General features: G+C 41.6%; 1 protein-coding gene across 4 annotated transcripts in view; it reads right to left on the bottom strand.

Moving 5' to 3' along the window:
• Window positions 1–15195, bottom strand: part of SDK1 (sidekick cell adhesion molecule 1) — a 384276-nt gene that overhangs the window by 198502 nt on the left and 170579 nt on the right. For all 4 annotated transcript variants that reach the window (XM_030229673.2, XM_030229671.2, XM_030229670.2 and 1 more), the window contains one exon: window positions 7116–7249. In XM_030229673.2, coding sequence (XP_030085533.2) covers window positions 7116–7249 — 134 coding nt within the window. The remainder of the gene's footprint in view (window positions 1–7115; window positions 7250–15195) is intronic.

The raw sequence follows: 15195 nt of genomic DNA, 5'->3' as shown, positions 1-15195 counted from the left end.
AAGCTACCAGCAGAGGAGATCCTGCCTGCCTGGGGCAGAGGCTGCAGCAAATGTATCATGAGTGGCACTAAGTTTTATCAAAAATAGTCCAGAAGAAGATGAAACTGGAGACCAACCAATATTTCTGCTATTTATTAGGGAGAGAACTGATAGCATATTTGGAAAAACTAAGAAAAAAAAGCTTGAGCTGCCACAGAGGTTTCTTGGCTCACCTTTATTATTCCTGCAGTTTAGCAATCTATCATTTTAACCACAGCTTTTCCTCTCTATCTCTGCAGCTAAAAGTGAGCAAAGTTTTCCTTTAAGGAGAAGAAAGGTAGAGAATTATGGAAGAGATCTGGCTGAGGCTTTACAAATACCTAACAATGAAATTTGGAGTCCAAGAAGGCTGATAAATCCTGAACATCATCTGTTACTTCTTTGTAATGCATATAAAATCAGTCTACACTGCAGTGCAGTGTCACTTTTTGCAGTAGATAATAGGGTAAAGCACTGAGAATATCTGCCTCCCCTGAAATTGCCAGCTCTGGATAAAGCTTAAACTAACATTTGTTCCAATATATCAAACTCCAATCTTGAACACTAACTCAATTTAGTCCTTTTTCTTAGAGCTATTATTGTTATTAAAATGTGTTTTACTTAAATACATAACCATGCATTTGAGATGTGTGTAAATTGCACTCTATTCTCAAAGAAAGGAAAAGGATCCCCATTTAAAATATATGTCCTTGAATATAGAGCAACAATAGAAGAAAAAGCACTTTGACAGTATTTGACCAGGGAATTAAAGATGGCTTTTACACAGAATGTGTCCTTAGGGTTGAGTGTCAGACCCCAAACACTTCCACAGACTCCTTCAAATTAACATTTCGGATAGCTGAGGCCTGTTCAGTGCCACTCAAAGCCAAAGGCTCACATTTACTCTTGGAACCCTACCATGATATCCTTCCTGAAAATCCTGCTGGACAAAGAGAGAGCAAAACCTTTGAGGAAATGGGGAGGAAATGTGATCCTTTCAAAGAGCCACTTCAACCCAGTTCTCAGAGGGCTGAGCTCTGCTCTGTTGGACTTCCCCAGTATTGGGGCACCACCTTGGGAAATTAGGTAAAGTCATGGCACAGAACTGCAACTTCATCCAGTCTCCCTTCTTTTTCCCTCACCAAAATAACACCAAAAGTTAAAAAAAAGCATAATAGAACCACTGAATTCACCTCTACAGCCCTGACCCAGAGAGGCTAAAAGAAGTCAATTCTCTTGGCATGAACTAAAACTAGTCTGACAAGTCTGTAGAGCTTGTGTGAATTTGACATGAGAATAGAAATATCTGTTCCCTGGCTGTGCCAGCCCATTCCTTTTTTCCTTTTCCCTGCCTACACCTGAAAGCTGGGACTGGCTATGAAAAATTCATGCCTTTTGTGCTTCAAACATACCCACGAAGGATCCTCAGCATCTGCTGACTTGAACGAACCCCTGATGGTTAATATGGAAAATCATGTTAGTGAAATGCTCTCTTCCAGGGAGGAAAATGTCTGCTCAGAATCTTCTGAAGACTTTTCTTCTTACCACACCTGACAGAAGGATGTCAAGAAGAACATCCTCTCAAACACAGCGACAGGTAATGGGGCACTTCCCCCCCACCTCTTTCTTTCCTGACAACAGAAAGAATATTTCATTCTTACAGACACTAAAAGTCACCTAAATGTCCTGTGCAATCAGAGGAGCCTTCCTTTATAGCAGAAAACCAAACAAACAAGAGCTTTGAGGTAAATTCAGCCCCTGTGAGCCTGAAATGGGACTTCTGCCTTCTGTAAAGTTTGTGTCTTGATACATTAAGTTGAAGAACAAAACAGGCACCAAGCAGAGAGAAACAGGGTCTATATAGCCTCATGTCAATGTCTGCCATAATAGAATAAAACTCTTGTGGTTGCAAGTGGAAGTTGGGCAGAACAACATCACACCCTCATACTTTAAACTAATTGCAATGCAACCAAGCCAGGAGTTTAATTTTCAGTCCCCAACTTTTTTCTTTCCCTACTACTTTTTTTTAAGCATTGCCAGTGCCCAAGGGAAAAATTTATCTTCGTTAAATGATAATTGGCTTTATTATCTTTGACTCTTCAGAAACGCTGGCTGGCAAGGTTTTAAAAATTTTCATCAATCTTGTTTTCTGTTTTCACCAAGCCTGCATCAGAAAATGACATCAGGCTGCAGAACACTCTGTATCTCCTGGTGTTACCAACAGGTCTGGGGACTATCTAATTTACTAATAAATCTATTGGAGTGACATGCATCTCAATATTTCACAGCTTCACCAGGAGGTGCAGGAGCAGGGCCCGGAATTGCAGTTCCGGACGATTAGCGCCGCTAAACCAACTGAAGCAAGACCAACAAAACTGTCACAGCAGCTTACACACACCCATCTCCTGCAAGCCAGCAGTTACAGCACCTACTGAGGCCCACATTTTTTCATAAAATGCTTCAACTGGACTCAGGAAAAGCCAAGCACTCCATTAAAACTTCCCAGGATTAGGCCAGTGGTGCTGACATAAAGCGTTGCCCTGAAGTCAAGAATGGAAATATCTCACCAGGGCTTGGCCAACTTCTTCCCAAGTGGCTCCAGATCCTGGCCAGGGTGTCATATCATAAAGTGGAAGGATGCAGACTGAGTGCCCTGCAGGGAATAGCTCAGCCAGCTCCTCACAGCAATAAAAAGCTCCCTATGAATCTTTCTTTTCCCCCCCTCTAATAAACCCAGTTAAACTCTTGACTTACATACTAAAATCACTCATGGTTTCATTAAGAAGCACTAAATGGCCCTGCTCCCCTTTACCCTCAAAAAAAACCTTCATGCAAAAGTGGCTCAGCCAACAGCAAAGTAGCATGTACTAATTTCTTTGGTTTGTTTGGGTATTTCTGGGGGTTTTTGGTTTGTGGGTTTTTTTTATCATTACTTTTGAGGTTTTTTTGTTTGATTGGATTTTGTTTGTTTGTTTTTTAAGTTCCATGCTACAACCAGAAGAACTGTGATGCAGATGCAGAGATATTTGTTACACTGAGGATGGCCCTCAAGGAAGTGGGGGTTTTATGATGGCCTTACTTGAATAAACACTTCAATCTCGAGGTGCCCTGCCAACACTTGTAAGATCAAAGAATGTCACTTTATGCCCTGACAAGTCCCAGTCCTTAGGAACAGACCTGACCATCTGTGCTGCTGGGTATGTCTGGCTGTGGGACAACAGGCATAGGAAAGAAAAAGCCTAAAGAATTAAGGATCTATTTACAATGCCATCATCAAACCCTATTGCTCAGTAGATGGAAACAGGACTAAAACATTTAGGATTTTCCAAGTGTTGTTATTGAAGAGCAGGATTTACATCCCAAAAGCTCGTACCAGCCCAGAGACAGATTAATTCTCACACCACTCCAACCTAGTTAGGAAGTTCCAGCAATGGAGTTAACACTGAAACCCTCCCAAGCAGCAATAGTGAATCCTCAGCAAGGAGTAAGTGAGTAATTTGAGTAAAAACCCAAAGCCAGTGTTGTTACTGTTTCCACTGCCAAACTCTTGACTTTCAGACTTTCCGATTTTCCAAGCCAAAATTTTGTGTTATTTACACGAAAGCTCTGACATATGGTTTAAAAAGAGAGAGAAAAAAAAAGTGGCATGATTTTCATTAGTGTAGTACACAGTTCAACTCATTTTTAGACATTTTAAATATAGGCCTAATTTATGACACCTCACACTAATTTCAGATGTGACGTTATTCCCAATATGCTGCTGCCTGTTGGACATAATTTTTATTTCCCCAGAGCCTGTCACCTCAGAGATGATCTAATTCTCCTGAAATCAGTGCAAATGAGTCCACTTGAAAGAAACATCCATGGTTTTCAAGCAGAGCTGGGTGGACCTCACCCTGTGTCACATTCAGACACATGGGTCTTGTGGCAGGCATGTGGAACATGGGTGTTCAGCCCAGCTGGGGACTCAGCTGTGAAGGAAAAACACTGCTCAGGTTTTGGATCCTCTCACTGAGTGACCAGATCTACTGGGCAATAAATCTTTAGTGCCTTTGCACCAGGGGTGTGTAGGGACTGAGCCATGGGGATGGGGCGTGTGCCTGAAACTCCCAAATGTCCCAAAAAGCTGAGTGTTCCCCTAAGTGTTCCCTGGCACTCTGCTGCCTTCATTTCCCACGTGTGGCCATCCTCAGAATGTGGAGAAAAGCAAACCCAAGCACAGCCCAAGCAGCCCTGAGAAGGCTGCAGGCTTTCCCTGGGAGCTGTTTCCCAACTTCCCCGCGTGTTTGCAGTCAGGGGCGCTGGGTGGGTGTGAGACTTTGCAGTGTTGCACTCAGTGAGCTGCAGTTCAGACTGACAGAAACAACACATCTTTACTATTAATACTCAGAGCCCTACCAGAGAATTCAATGTGACTGGGGCTTTCAGGCTGTTTTTGAAACATGCTCAACAGCCTCTAATCTTTTCATACCACGTGTATCAAATACAGTTATTAATTGAAGGACAATTCAGTGTATTTTCCAGGGGATGCTCAAGCTCCATTTACCTTCAACCACTTTAATCTGCAATATAAGGCCCTGTAACTCATCCCCTGCTCAGCTCAGAGCCAGACCTTTCTCCTGCTGTCATTCTTGTACTTTGGAGCAGAACAGGACAGCTTACAGCTTTCTCAGCTGTTAGAATGATTCTGCAAATATGCTTTTCTTACAGGCTGAAGCAAATCTGACACTGGTCTCCTTCAAGGAATAATGAGCTGTGCATATCTAACACTGTTCTCAGAGAATGGCTGCCCTGGGAATTATCTATAGGGTTTTTTGCTCCTGCCCTCAATAACAGTGCCAGTGTGCACGCTGAGTCATGCAGCAAGGTTGCACTCAATAATTAATAGATAATCTACTTGCACAGAGATTGGCTATTAGGCTTTACTTGGGGTTTATTGGATTCTGATTAAACTGTTTTTAAATTTTATCCATGTCCTAATGAAAACTTACAAGTGTCATCACTCCTAACATCCCCTAAGATTCAGATAGTGACAAGTCAATGCAGTGTCTTCCTCATCTGTGTTACCTTTAACAACCTGTTTCCAACCTCTCCCTTGAATTCTTTATTACTCTTCCAAAATATGTCATTTTTCTGAAACCATTTTCTGCATATTGCTCCAGGACTGTATTTTTGCCTGATTATTTTCTGTTACCAGACTAAAAATGTTTATTCATTTCTATGTAATGTAGCACATAAGTTTCCTCCCCAGATCAAAGTTCAGAACAACCACATTAATCCAATTTTCTTTACAGACTCCAAAGCCTTACAGCCAGTGCCTTCCTTCACCACACACACAGAGCCTTAATAGCCCAGGATATCAAGGTGTCAATTTGAAAACCTCATTGGCTGACATTAATTCTAAAAGCAAATTCATTTCTGGCTTTCCATCTTGTCTCATCCTTCATTTTCTTTTATCCATTTTATCTTTCCTATTTGCCACATTCCAGGCAGATTTTACATTCATGGTATCAAGCCTGTGAGCATTTTGGAGTGTTTTCTTTTCCATATGCCCATATTACCTTCTGCTTTGCATAGCACTTGTTATGCATGCATGATCACAGACTATTTCTAGCATTAATTAAGACATGAAATTAAACTGGGAAGTATGCTATTGGTCACATAATACAAACAACACAAATTTGCTTTAAAAATGAAATTACTAAAGTGTTAGCAAACCTCTTCATACTGTCAGAAATAATAATGTTTACAATCTACGTGCCACAGAACAGCCAGAATTCACAAGTGGATTTGGAATATTATTTCCACTTCACAAAGATACTCAGGAAACCCCTGAGCAGTTCATTTAGTTTAGATACTTGTCTGGAAGAAGACAGAGGTTTGTGTCTCCTGCTGCCTGTCCAGACATGCAGCTGCTGCCCACAGTGACCCCAGCCCATGACCAGGGCTCCCCATGTTTGCCCAAGAACTGCTTTCCTAAAATCCCATTAGGAATTTTAGCAGGAAAATTACATTTTCTTAGAAATTGAATGTTTCACAGGACCATGTTTCAGATGAACTTCTGACAGACACAAGCACTGTTCCAAAAGCACCTTCCCAAATTTCCTGCCCAGAAACGCAGACCCCCAAGATTTGCTATTGTAAGGAAATGAGCCAACAAGGATTGTCCAAAATCTCATGGTTCCCCAATCATCTGGGCCATCTCATCATGCTGTTGATCCAGAGCTGAGACCTGCATCTTCTAGAAGCCCAAATTATAGACTGCCACTGTCAGCAGTGATTTACTCCATCACCTCTTCCCTGCAAGAAAAATGAGGAACCTCCCCATTCCCACAGCACTGACACTCACCCTCTTCTCACTGCTACATAAATAATGCCTTTATCAAGTGCCTCATACAAGGACTGAATCCATTTCACATGTTTAGAATATAAATTTTTCATGCAAACAGGTTAACTGGATGTTTTACAAGAGCTTGCATGTGCACATTTCTGCTGAAGGTGCACCTTGGCACTCTCAGCGTGCAGCATCTCCCTGACCCCAGAACTCTGCTGCTTTTCCCTCTGCTCTGCTGCAAAACCCAATCATGGAATATCTCTGGAGTGCTGGTGTTAATACAACCCATGTAATGTAAAATAATAAGTAATAACAATGAAATGCATGTTCCCTGGGACTCTGTGATAACTCCAGGTAAAAATAATGCCATAAACTGGGAATAGATTCATAAATAAATTTGCACTCGGAAGGATGACTTGTTTACTTAGGCACAATGGAAAACAACACATTATAAACACCTGCATTAAAAAGAAATTATAACCACAACTTCCCAATAAACAGTGAGGGATATCATCATGTACCTGCCTTCCACAAAGCAAACCAGCAGACAAAGGGCTCTGAGGGTGATTTGTGGAGGGCATCTCCTCCCTTAGGTCCCTCTTTTGCACAAGGAGTTCAGCGTGCTCCAAACCAAGCAGGAAACACTGACCTCCTTTAAAAGGTCCAATCCTTTATCAGCAAGGCTGTTTTTATTCATTAGCCTTTGTGGGTGCTGCCTGCAGCCCCAGGGTGCCAGGACAGGCCCCACACTTTGGGTACTCACGAGTTACGCTGAGATGAATGAAGGGACTGGTCTTGTTCTCCCCGTTCTTCTCGTTGACTGCCTGGACATAATAACCTCCTGCATCCATCAGGGACACCCCCAGGATCACCAGCTGGTTCTCCAGAGTGATGGCTCTGTTTGGGGAAGAGAAAGATCCCAGTGAAACAGAGGAATGTTATCCACACAGCACCTCAGACATGACAGCCTAATATGATAGTCACTGGTCACATAAATCAAGATGTTGCAGAATAAAAACCAGCCCCACTTCAAACACCCAGGAAATAAAGATCTCAGATGCCTCTAGGCCTTTTCTCTGTTTAGATCATGTAAGATGCTTATGGTGACACCCAGAAAAAGCTTCAATGTGTGAAACAGGGGCACTAAAGGGCAGTAAGGAGTTTTGCAAGAATCAACAAATGACACTGGTGACTGCCAGGCTGCATCTTTGCGGGGTCACAACAATCCTGGCGATCATCAGGATGCTGCAAAGCCTGAGTCATTGAAAACCTCAACAAGTGAAAGGCAGCCTATTAAAGAGTGACACTCAAGCAATAACACATAGCTCACTGAAATAAAGTAAAAATCAAAGACAGCAGAATGTCCAAAGGTAAACTTTCTGCATTTATGGCATCACTGGTTACCAGCTCATCACAGACCAGACCATGGCTGTCACAGAGATGATCTGTGTGGCCAGGGAGGGCTTCCCTGTCATCCACAGCAGGTAGGACAGCACTCCTCCTGAAGGAGTCAGTAAATGTCACTAACACAAGTCTGTTCCTAGAGCTTCTGCAGAACACAGGTTTCTGTGGGCTCCCTCACAGGCAGCTTTACACACTTGGCTACTTCACTTTTCACATGGGCTGGATGGCCTTGTCTTGCCTATAAAGGATTACCCTAGAGGAAACATGGAAATATTCAAGGGTTTGAGGAACAGGACACAGGAAGCTCAAAAACCAGAGAGATAAAAGAAAAAGTAAAGTTCCAGGGAAAGCCTGTGGAGCCAAGAGCTCATCTACTGCAGCCTGGGACAGGCACAGACTTGGAAATCAGAGTGTAAGGCTGGGAGGAAGAAACTCCCTTCTCTTCTAGTACTTGATGAGAAGCCATGCTGAGTTCAGCTGTGCTATTAGATATATCACTGAGCATGAGAGTGAAACAATTTATAAAATTATTATACTGGAAGAAACAAATTCACACATCAATAGGTTCAAAAAGAATGAGCACTGAGTCAAAGCATTTGTGCACTAATCAGTCAGTAATAAACACCCCTGCTTTCCATCCTCCTCTTGTGCCATGGGGTGGTTACCCTTAGTAATAAACAGCTATTTTGCTCTGAAAAGAAAAGACAAATAACAGTGGAAATCACACATTGCTAGTGCAGCAAACTGGGTTTTATACATAGGGAGAGCATTAGAAATTACAGAGAGAACATGGCTGTGTTCAAGGCAGGCACTTCACTCATAACACTTCAATTTCCTGATGTGGATACAAAGAAACCTGAACTTCTGTAAAGCTGTCCTGGAGTCAGAGAAACATTTAGGCTGGAGAAGATCTTTAGGATCATGGAGTCCAGCCCTGCCAAGGCCACCCCTGAACCATGTCCCCAAGTGCCACATCCTCACAGCTTTTAAATCCCAGCAGGGATGGGGACTCCACCACTGCCCTGGGCAGCTCTGCCAGTGCTTGAGAACACTTTGGGTGAAGAAATTTTCCTTTATTTCCAACCTAAATCTTTCCTGGTACAAATTTAGGCTGTTTTTTCTTGGCCTGTCAGGAAATTGCAGAGCAAAAAGGTCCCCCCCAAGCCTCTTTTTCTCCAGGCTGAGCCCCCCAGCTCCCTCAGCTCCTGCTCCAGACAATAATTACAAAAAACTGCCAAAAAATGAAGCTAAAGGTTCAGCTCTGAAATCAGGCATCACACATCACCTAAAGATCCTGTTTGTAACATCTTCCCTGGCAACTTTTACAGCAAAAATGACTAAAAAAAAAAAAAAAATCACAGAACTTTTTTTAATTCAATGACACTGTACTAGTTTAATTGATTTAGAAAATTAATCAAAGAAACTGCGATAGATTTACAGAGTGAGGATATAAAATACAATTAATAGGACATTTGATAGAACAAATAAAGATAAAATTCCAGTGCAGTGCTAATAATTGAATATTACAAGCCAATTACACTCACACTCATTTCTACTTTAATTCTAAAGAAAGCAGCACTAGGAAGATTCTTTGAAAATACTGAAATATATTTCAGGCTGCTTTGATTCCAGGTAAAACTGCACCCAAAATTTTAAAGGTGATCCTTCAATACTGCTGAGATGGACACAGTTACTATCTGCATTAAATTGGTTGAAAATTTGAACACTTAACCCATTACGCTCACTATTTAATAATCAAGAGAAAAGGAAATGAAAATGTATTTATGAAGGAAATTGTTTAAAATTAAGTGAGCCTTTTTCATTTTGATACACAAATTTTTACTGGAGTGTGAGCAAAATGTAACATTTGTGAGTGAAAAGTAAGCAAATTTTAGAAAGTAATCTACATAAGGATAAAAGTTTGATATTAATTTGTATAGAAAAAAAGAGTTAGAAGATAATGCAACTCCTGAAGGCAGCTCTTAGGGGTCATCAATTACATGGTCAAAGTTAAATTAAAACTCCACAAATGAGTTATTGATATCTTAATAGTCCTGTGAAAAATGGAATGTCCTGAGTTCATTAAGTGAAGGCAGGTACAGAGCCAGGAGCCTCCCAGGCTGCAGTCTGGGCGTTCACACATGAGTCCTGTGCATCAGGAAAATCAATTAGTCACATTTTAAGGACTCATTAATTCCAATGTTTCTAAACCACCCAAAGCTCCAGGCCCCAGCCCTTACCAGGGCTGCAGCCACTTTCTGCACAACAGCTGCATCCAAAAATTCCCTTAGCATGTTTTCTTGGGTTTCTTGTTTGTTTTCATTGTCTGATATAACTTTTAAATTCTGACAGCACCACTGTGATGTTCCAAGGAAAATCTGATTCCTGGGTGCTCAGTTTAGCAGCACATTTGATGAAGATGACTGCAGCAGATGGAGTGGACCTGTCAGTAATTCATACCCAGTGCAGAACTCATGAAAAATATAAATATTGCTTTTTTCAAGCAGTATCAAACTTAACTCTATCTAACGTTTTCGAGACAGGAGCAAGCAGCAAGCAAACCAAGCAGACTGATCCTCTGGGATTTCTTAAGCTGGGAAAGGAGCATTTTAAAGCAAACTTCTTAACAGAAGAATTGTTAGGATTTCTCTGGAGCCCAGCAGGAGCCTGCAGGGAACACAGCAGGCAGGGCTGGCAGTGGGAGGTGGTTGGAATGGTGGATCCAAGGTTGTCATGTCCAAAAACACCTTCAGCACAGGAGGAGCTGGAGGCTGAACCAGGCTGATCTCAAAGCAAAGGCAAGGGGGGCCTTTGAGATGACAAACTCTGTTTAAGGAATGCTGTTTAATCAAAGTTATGGGCTGAGGGGATGGGAAAAGGCAGCAGTGATGGACACAAATCATTGTACACCAGAACACAGAAGAGGAGAGGAGCCCTCTGAGGGTTCCTCACCCCCACTCTCTGCAGTCAGAGCTGAGCATGAGGATACCTGGTCTAAAGTAAAGCACCCTGCCCATGGCACAGGGAAGAGATCATCTTTGTGGTCCCTTCCAACCCAAACCATTCTTTGACTCTGGGCACTCTGGAATTTTTAATTGCACCTTTTCAAGTTGTCCAAATGCTATGAACTCTGCTGCAAATAATCTCTAAGGTTGATCTAAATCTTATGGGAAATCTTTTGTTAAGATCAATGGGACACACATGAGACTTTTACAAGAAAAGATAATTTTTCAAAGGGAATGCCATTCTTATGGTCTTTAGGAGAAAGGTTTTGGAGTTGATGCTGCAAATGAACCCTTCAGTATCTCAAATAGGTGGATTTAGATTAATAATGTTTTTCATGGGAAAATACCAAAATCTACTCTACAAGTGGATAATTCCCCAAAGTTAGATATTTGTTATGTGATTAGTCTACCAGATTACACAAAAAGTAGATAATACTGGGTTATCAAAACATAAAATGAAAATCAGAGTAACCTGATTAGGCTCTCTCTCAGAAGGCACCATCTGCTTCTGAGCCAGTCTGCAATATTTTAGTACAAAGGCCTTCATAAAGCCTCTTTTCCAATATTACCTCCAGCTAACACGATTATTAATCTCTCTATACCAGATATTTTTTACCAGAGAGCCTCTGTTCCCCTTTGAAAAACCTCTGTCCACATTACACAGCAAGACCCAATCTCCCATGCCCCAGACACCAAGGAACACCAGTGATGCTGCCAGAAAAGGGAGAGATTATGGAGTAATAACAAAATAATTACTGCAAGACTTCCCCCATGGGTTTCCCCTCTTGGAAGAGCAGGGATCTGCTGCAGTTGCACACACAGCTGCTCCAGGGGATCTCTGTGCATGCACAGCTTAACCCAACTTCACCACCCTCATGGCTCCCAGTGCTGAGAGGGAATTATTAATTAAAACTATTTAAATACACACCTCTCACAAACAGCCTGTGTTTCTCAGGACTCAGTCACAGAGAAAAATATTTGTGTTTGTGCTACAGAGCAGCACCTGCCCAGGGACAGAGCACCAAGAGCTGAGACTGCATGGCAGTTCCATGGGATATTGTTCAGGTTCCATGTACATTGTTACTGCAAATCAGCCATCTATTAATAACAATTTATACTTGCATAGACCCTGGATATTAGGTAAAACTTCACTGAATTTAGAATCAGGGCAGTTCATCTATTGCTGTGTTTCTGGGATTTCTAGTGGGATTTGAAGTGCTTGGGATTTCTGGTCATGGAAACATCCCAAGGTTACACAAGAATAACCAAGACAGAGGACACACACGACCCTGAAATGAAGGACAACCAGCTATTGCTGGGTTTAGCAGGTGTATTTCCAGGAGGGAAGGAGATAAACAGCAGAGTTTGCACATTTTAGAACTGATTTCCCTGTTCTCTGGTTTTGGGGTCCTGGTTTAACAAGGCTGCAGGCAACACTCCCTGTGCCTCATGAACACCTTACACTAAATATGGTCTGTGCAAAGCAGCTGGAAGGCTGGAAAGGAAGTGGATGGAAAACTGCACTTGACAAATCACCAGTGATCCATGACCTGACTGGAAAGTGAGAGCAGGTACAAACCCACAGGGTCTGGCTTTGGCCTGGCTTAATATTTTCATTGGTGTTTGTTGACTGAATATAGATTTCACTTACTAAATCTGCTGATAAAGTCCCAAAGACTCTGAAAGACAGAATCAGAATTACAAATGCAGGAGATCTGCTCAAGCCTCTCCACTGACTGAGAGGTTTGCAGTTCAGTGAACAAGCTCAAAACCTTGTATTTGAGAAAGAATAAGTGACTGAGCAACAGGCAAACCTCACAAGGGGGTGTGCAAACAGCAGTATCACTGGGAAATCTAAGAAATAACCCTGTTTCTCACCCAGCACGGCCTCCACTCAGCCCTGGCTATTAGATTTAAATGTGGGGGTGACTCAGGAAGAATTCAAACAGCACCAAACCACTATGACAACAATCCACTCCCCTCCTCTCCTATCCATCTGACCCAAAGAATCATCCAGAGAATGTGATGGGCCAGAAAACACTCAAAACAAAATACAAAATAAAAAACCCAAACCAAAACAAAGGCAAAAACCACCCTAATTCATCATAATCATCTTTATATATGTACAGGACTGGAACAAAAAAAAGCGTCTCAGATTTAAGCAGAATCACCAAATATTGAGCCTTGTTATAAAAATCTTAGCAGCTCACCCTAGAAAGGTTGTTTTTGGTCTTTGGAGATAGAAGCTCCCAGAAAAGATGCTCAGATGAATTACCCCAAATGTATCTTTTTAAATGATGCCCAGATCAAGCAATTACTTGGCTAGAGATTAAAAACCCCACCAAACCAAACCCAAGATAATCACTATATCATTGATCACGAGAGAGATGCTCACAGGGAGAGACAATGCTGCCAGTAGAGAGGCAAGGAATTACAGCAACAAACTCAGGAATAATTCCTAAGTGCACTATTTATGTTTAAACAGTTTGGTTTTTTTTTTTTTTATCTCCCCAGGTTTTCAGCAGCTTCAATTCTTTCTTAATGCAGCTTAATTATTATCATACAACTTTGCTCCTTTGGGGTTTTTTTCCTGTTTGCTTGCTTTTTTTCTTTTATTTATTATTACATTTGCAGCAGCAAGAGTTAGTGCAGCTGATATAAGGACTTGAATGTGTTTAAATCCCAGCTCCTGGGTGTTATCTTGCTGAACCACACTGAGGTCTGGCTGGATCTGCTACACCAGCAACATCACCTCTCAGGCTAATAGAAAAACCAAACTTCCAAGACAAAATACACATCTTGGTCAATAACAGAAAGCAAAGACCCAGAATAAAACAAGACAATTTTCTCCAGCCTCCTCTTCTTATAAAACTCTTACAGCATTCAAGATATTTGTAAGCAGGGTGTCTATTTTTCTTTGCTCTCTATTTTATGGCATAATCAACACTTTGAACTCCACTGGTGCCATCACCAGCTGTTGCCATGGACATTGCTGGCAGCCACAGGCAGGAGGAATAGTGGAAAGTTGTTGTTTTTTTAATACAAATGGGTTATTTAAACAAAACCTTGCAGTTAAAAAGTACCATAGGTTGTTGATTTACACAGCTGGCTGACTTCGCTGACAGCAAGCACAAAGACTATTTGTAATAATTTGGGATTTTATAGTTCAATTTTCAGAGACAGACATGAATATTGCTTCACTTTATGATAGTTCTCCTGAATTGATTATTTAAGGTGCTGTGGGGTTTTTTTAAGCACTGATTTGTTCCCCTTTCCTTCACTGTGGAAAGAAAACTTGTGTTATTAAATTATATCTTCATTTCTGATAAAAGATGTCAGCATAATGGTGTGTGCTCTAGTGCTTTGTGGAGAAGAGTGGAAGGGTTTCCTGTTGAATATTGTATATTCATACCATTACTTCACTGAGACACATTTGTTTTTATTCAGAGTACACAAGCCATGGCTGTGAACTGCACCAACTATAAAACAAATTAGCAGCAGCACGGCCCTGTCACAGGGCAATGCCCTGAAGGGATAATTGATCATGCAACAATGACAAAGGAAACTTCAACCTCTTAACAGCATATTTAACTCGTGTATTTAGATGTGCCACAACTGTGCCTACTTCAATGCTCCCAACATTCCTTTATTCATGTTCCTGACTCTGCCCCAGCATAATTTCTGCCTTTTTAATTCCTGATTTCACACATACCTCGTTCCATTTTCACACAGGTGTAGCTGAGAATAAGATTTGGCACAGCTGGGTTTGGGAACACGTAGTCCTATGGACTCAGAAATCAGTATCACAGCAACTGAAATAGCCACACCATTTGGAAACAAAATATCAACTCTTGGGCTCAATGTGTTTGCTCGGTTTTCTCAGATGAAAAGCTCCTTCAGCAGCAAAACACAAGCACATGAGTATATTTAAAACTGATTTCCAGAGTACACAGAGCAAGGACAGCAATCCTGTGTCTGGAGCCAGCAAACCCCACAGCAGCTGATTTTCATCACTGAAGATGAAACCCACAGGTGGAAAACCTCAAGAGGCCAGTACCTGCAGTGGCTACTCCTTATTGTATGAACCAAAGGCTTGGGTTTCCTTTTAATGCCAGGAAAATATAACTGCAGCTGGAACCCAGCCAAATAAATATCCAGGTGTACCACACTTGCTCTAAAGGAAAGAGAAACTGCACCAACCTGGCCACTCAGTGCCTTCAGAGGATAACAAACACTCCAAGGGACAGGAAAAGCTGTGCAAGACATAACTTGTAGGAGGCAATCTTGTACCTCAGGACTAACAGCCTGGTAGCCTCTTAGTTTTTAGATCTATTACCCTTCATTTTAATGGCACCAAATCTTTAAGCAAAGAGAAAGGATATGGTAAAAAGTGGCCACTGACCCAAGCATCAACCTCTGCTGCTGCCAGAGAGC

The sequence above is a fragment of the Serinus canaria genome, chromosome 14 (genome assembly GCF_022539315.1).
Source record: "Serinus canaria isolate serCan28SL12 chromosome 14, serCan2020, whole genome shotgun sequence".
In the NCBI taxonomy this organism is placed as follows: Eukaryota; Metazoa; Chordata; class Aves; order Passeriformes; family Fringillidae; genus Serinus; species Serinus canaria.
The sequence above is the reverse complement of the archived record's forward strand: the minus strand, read 5'-3'. Positions and strand labels throughout refer to the sequence as shown.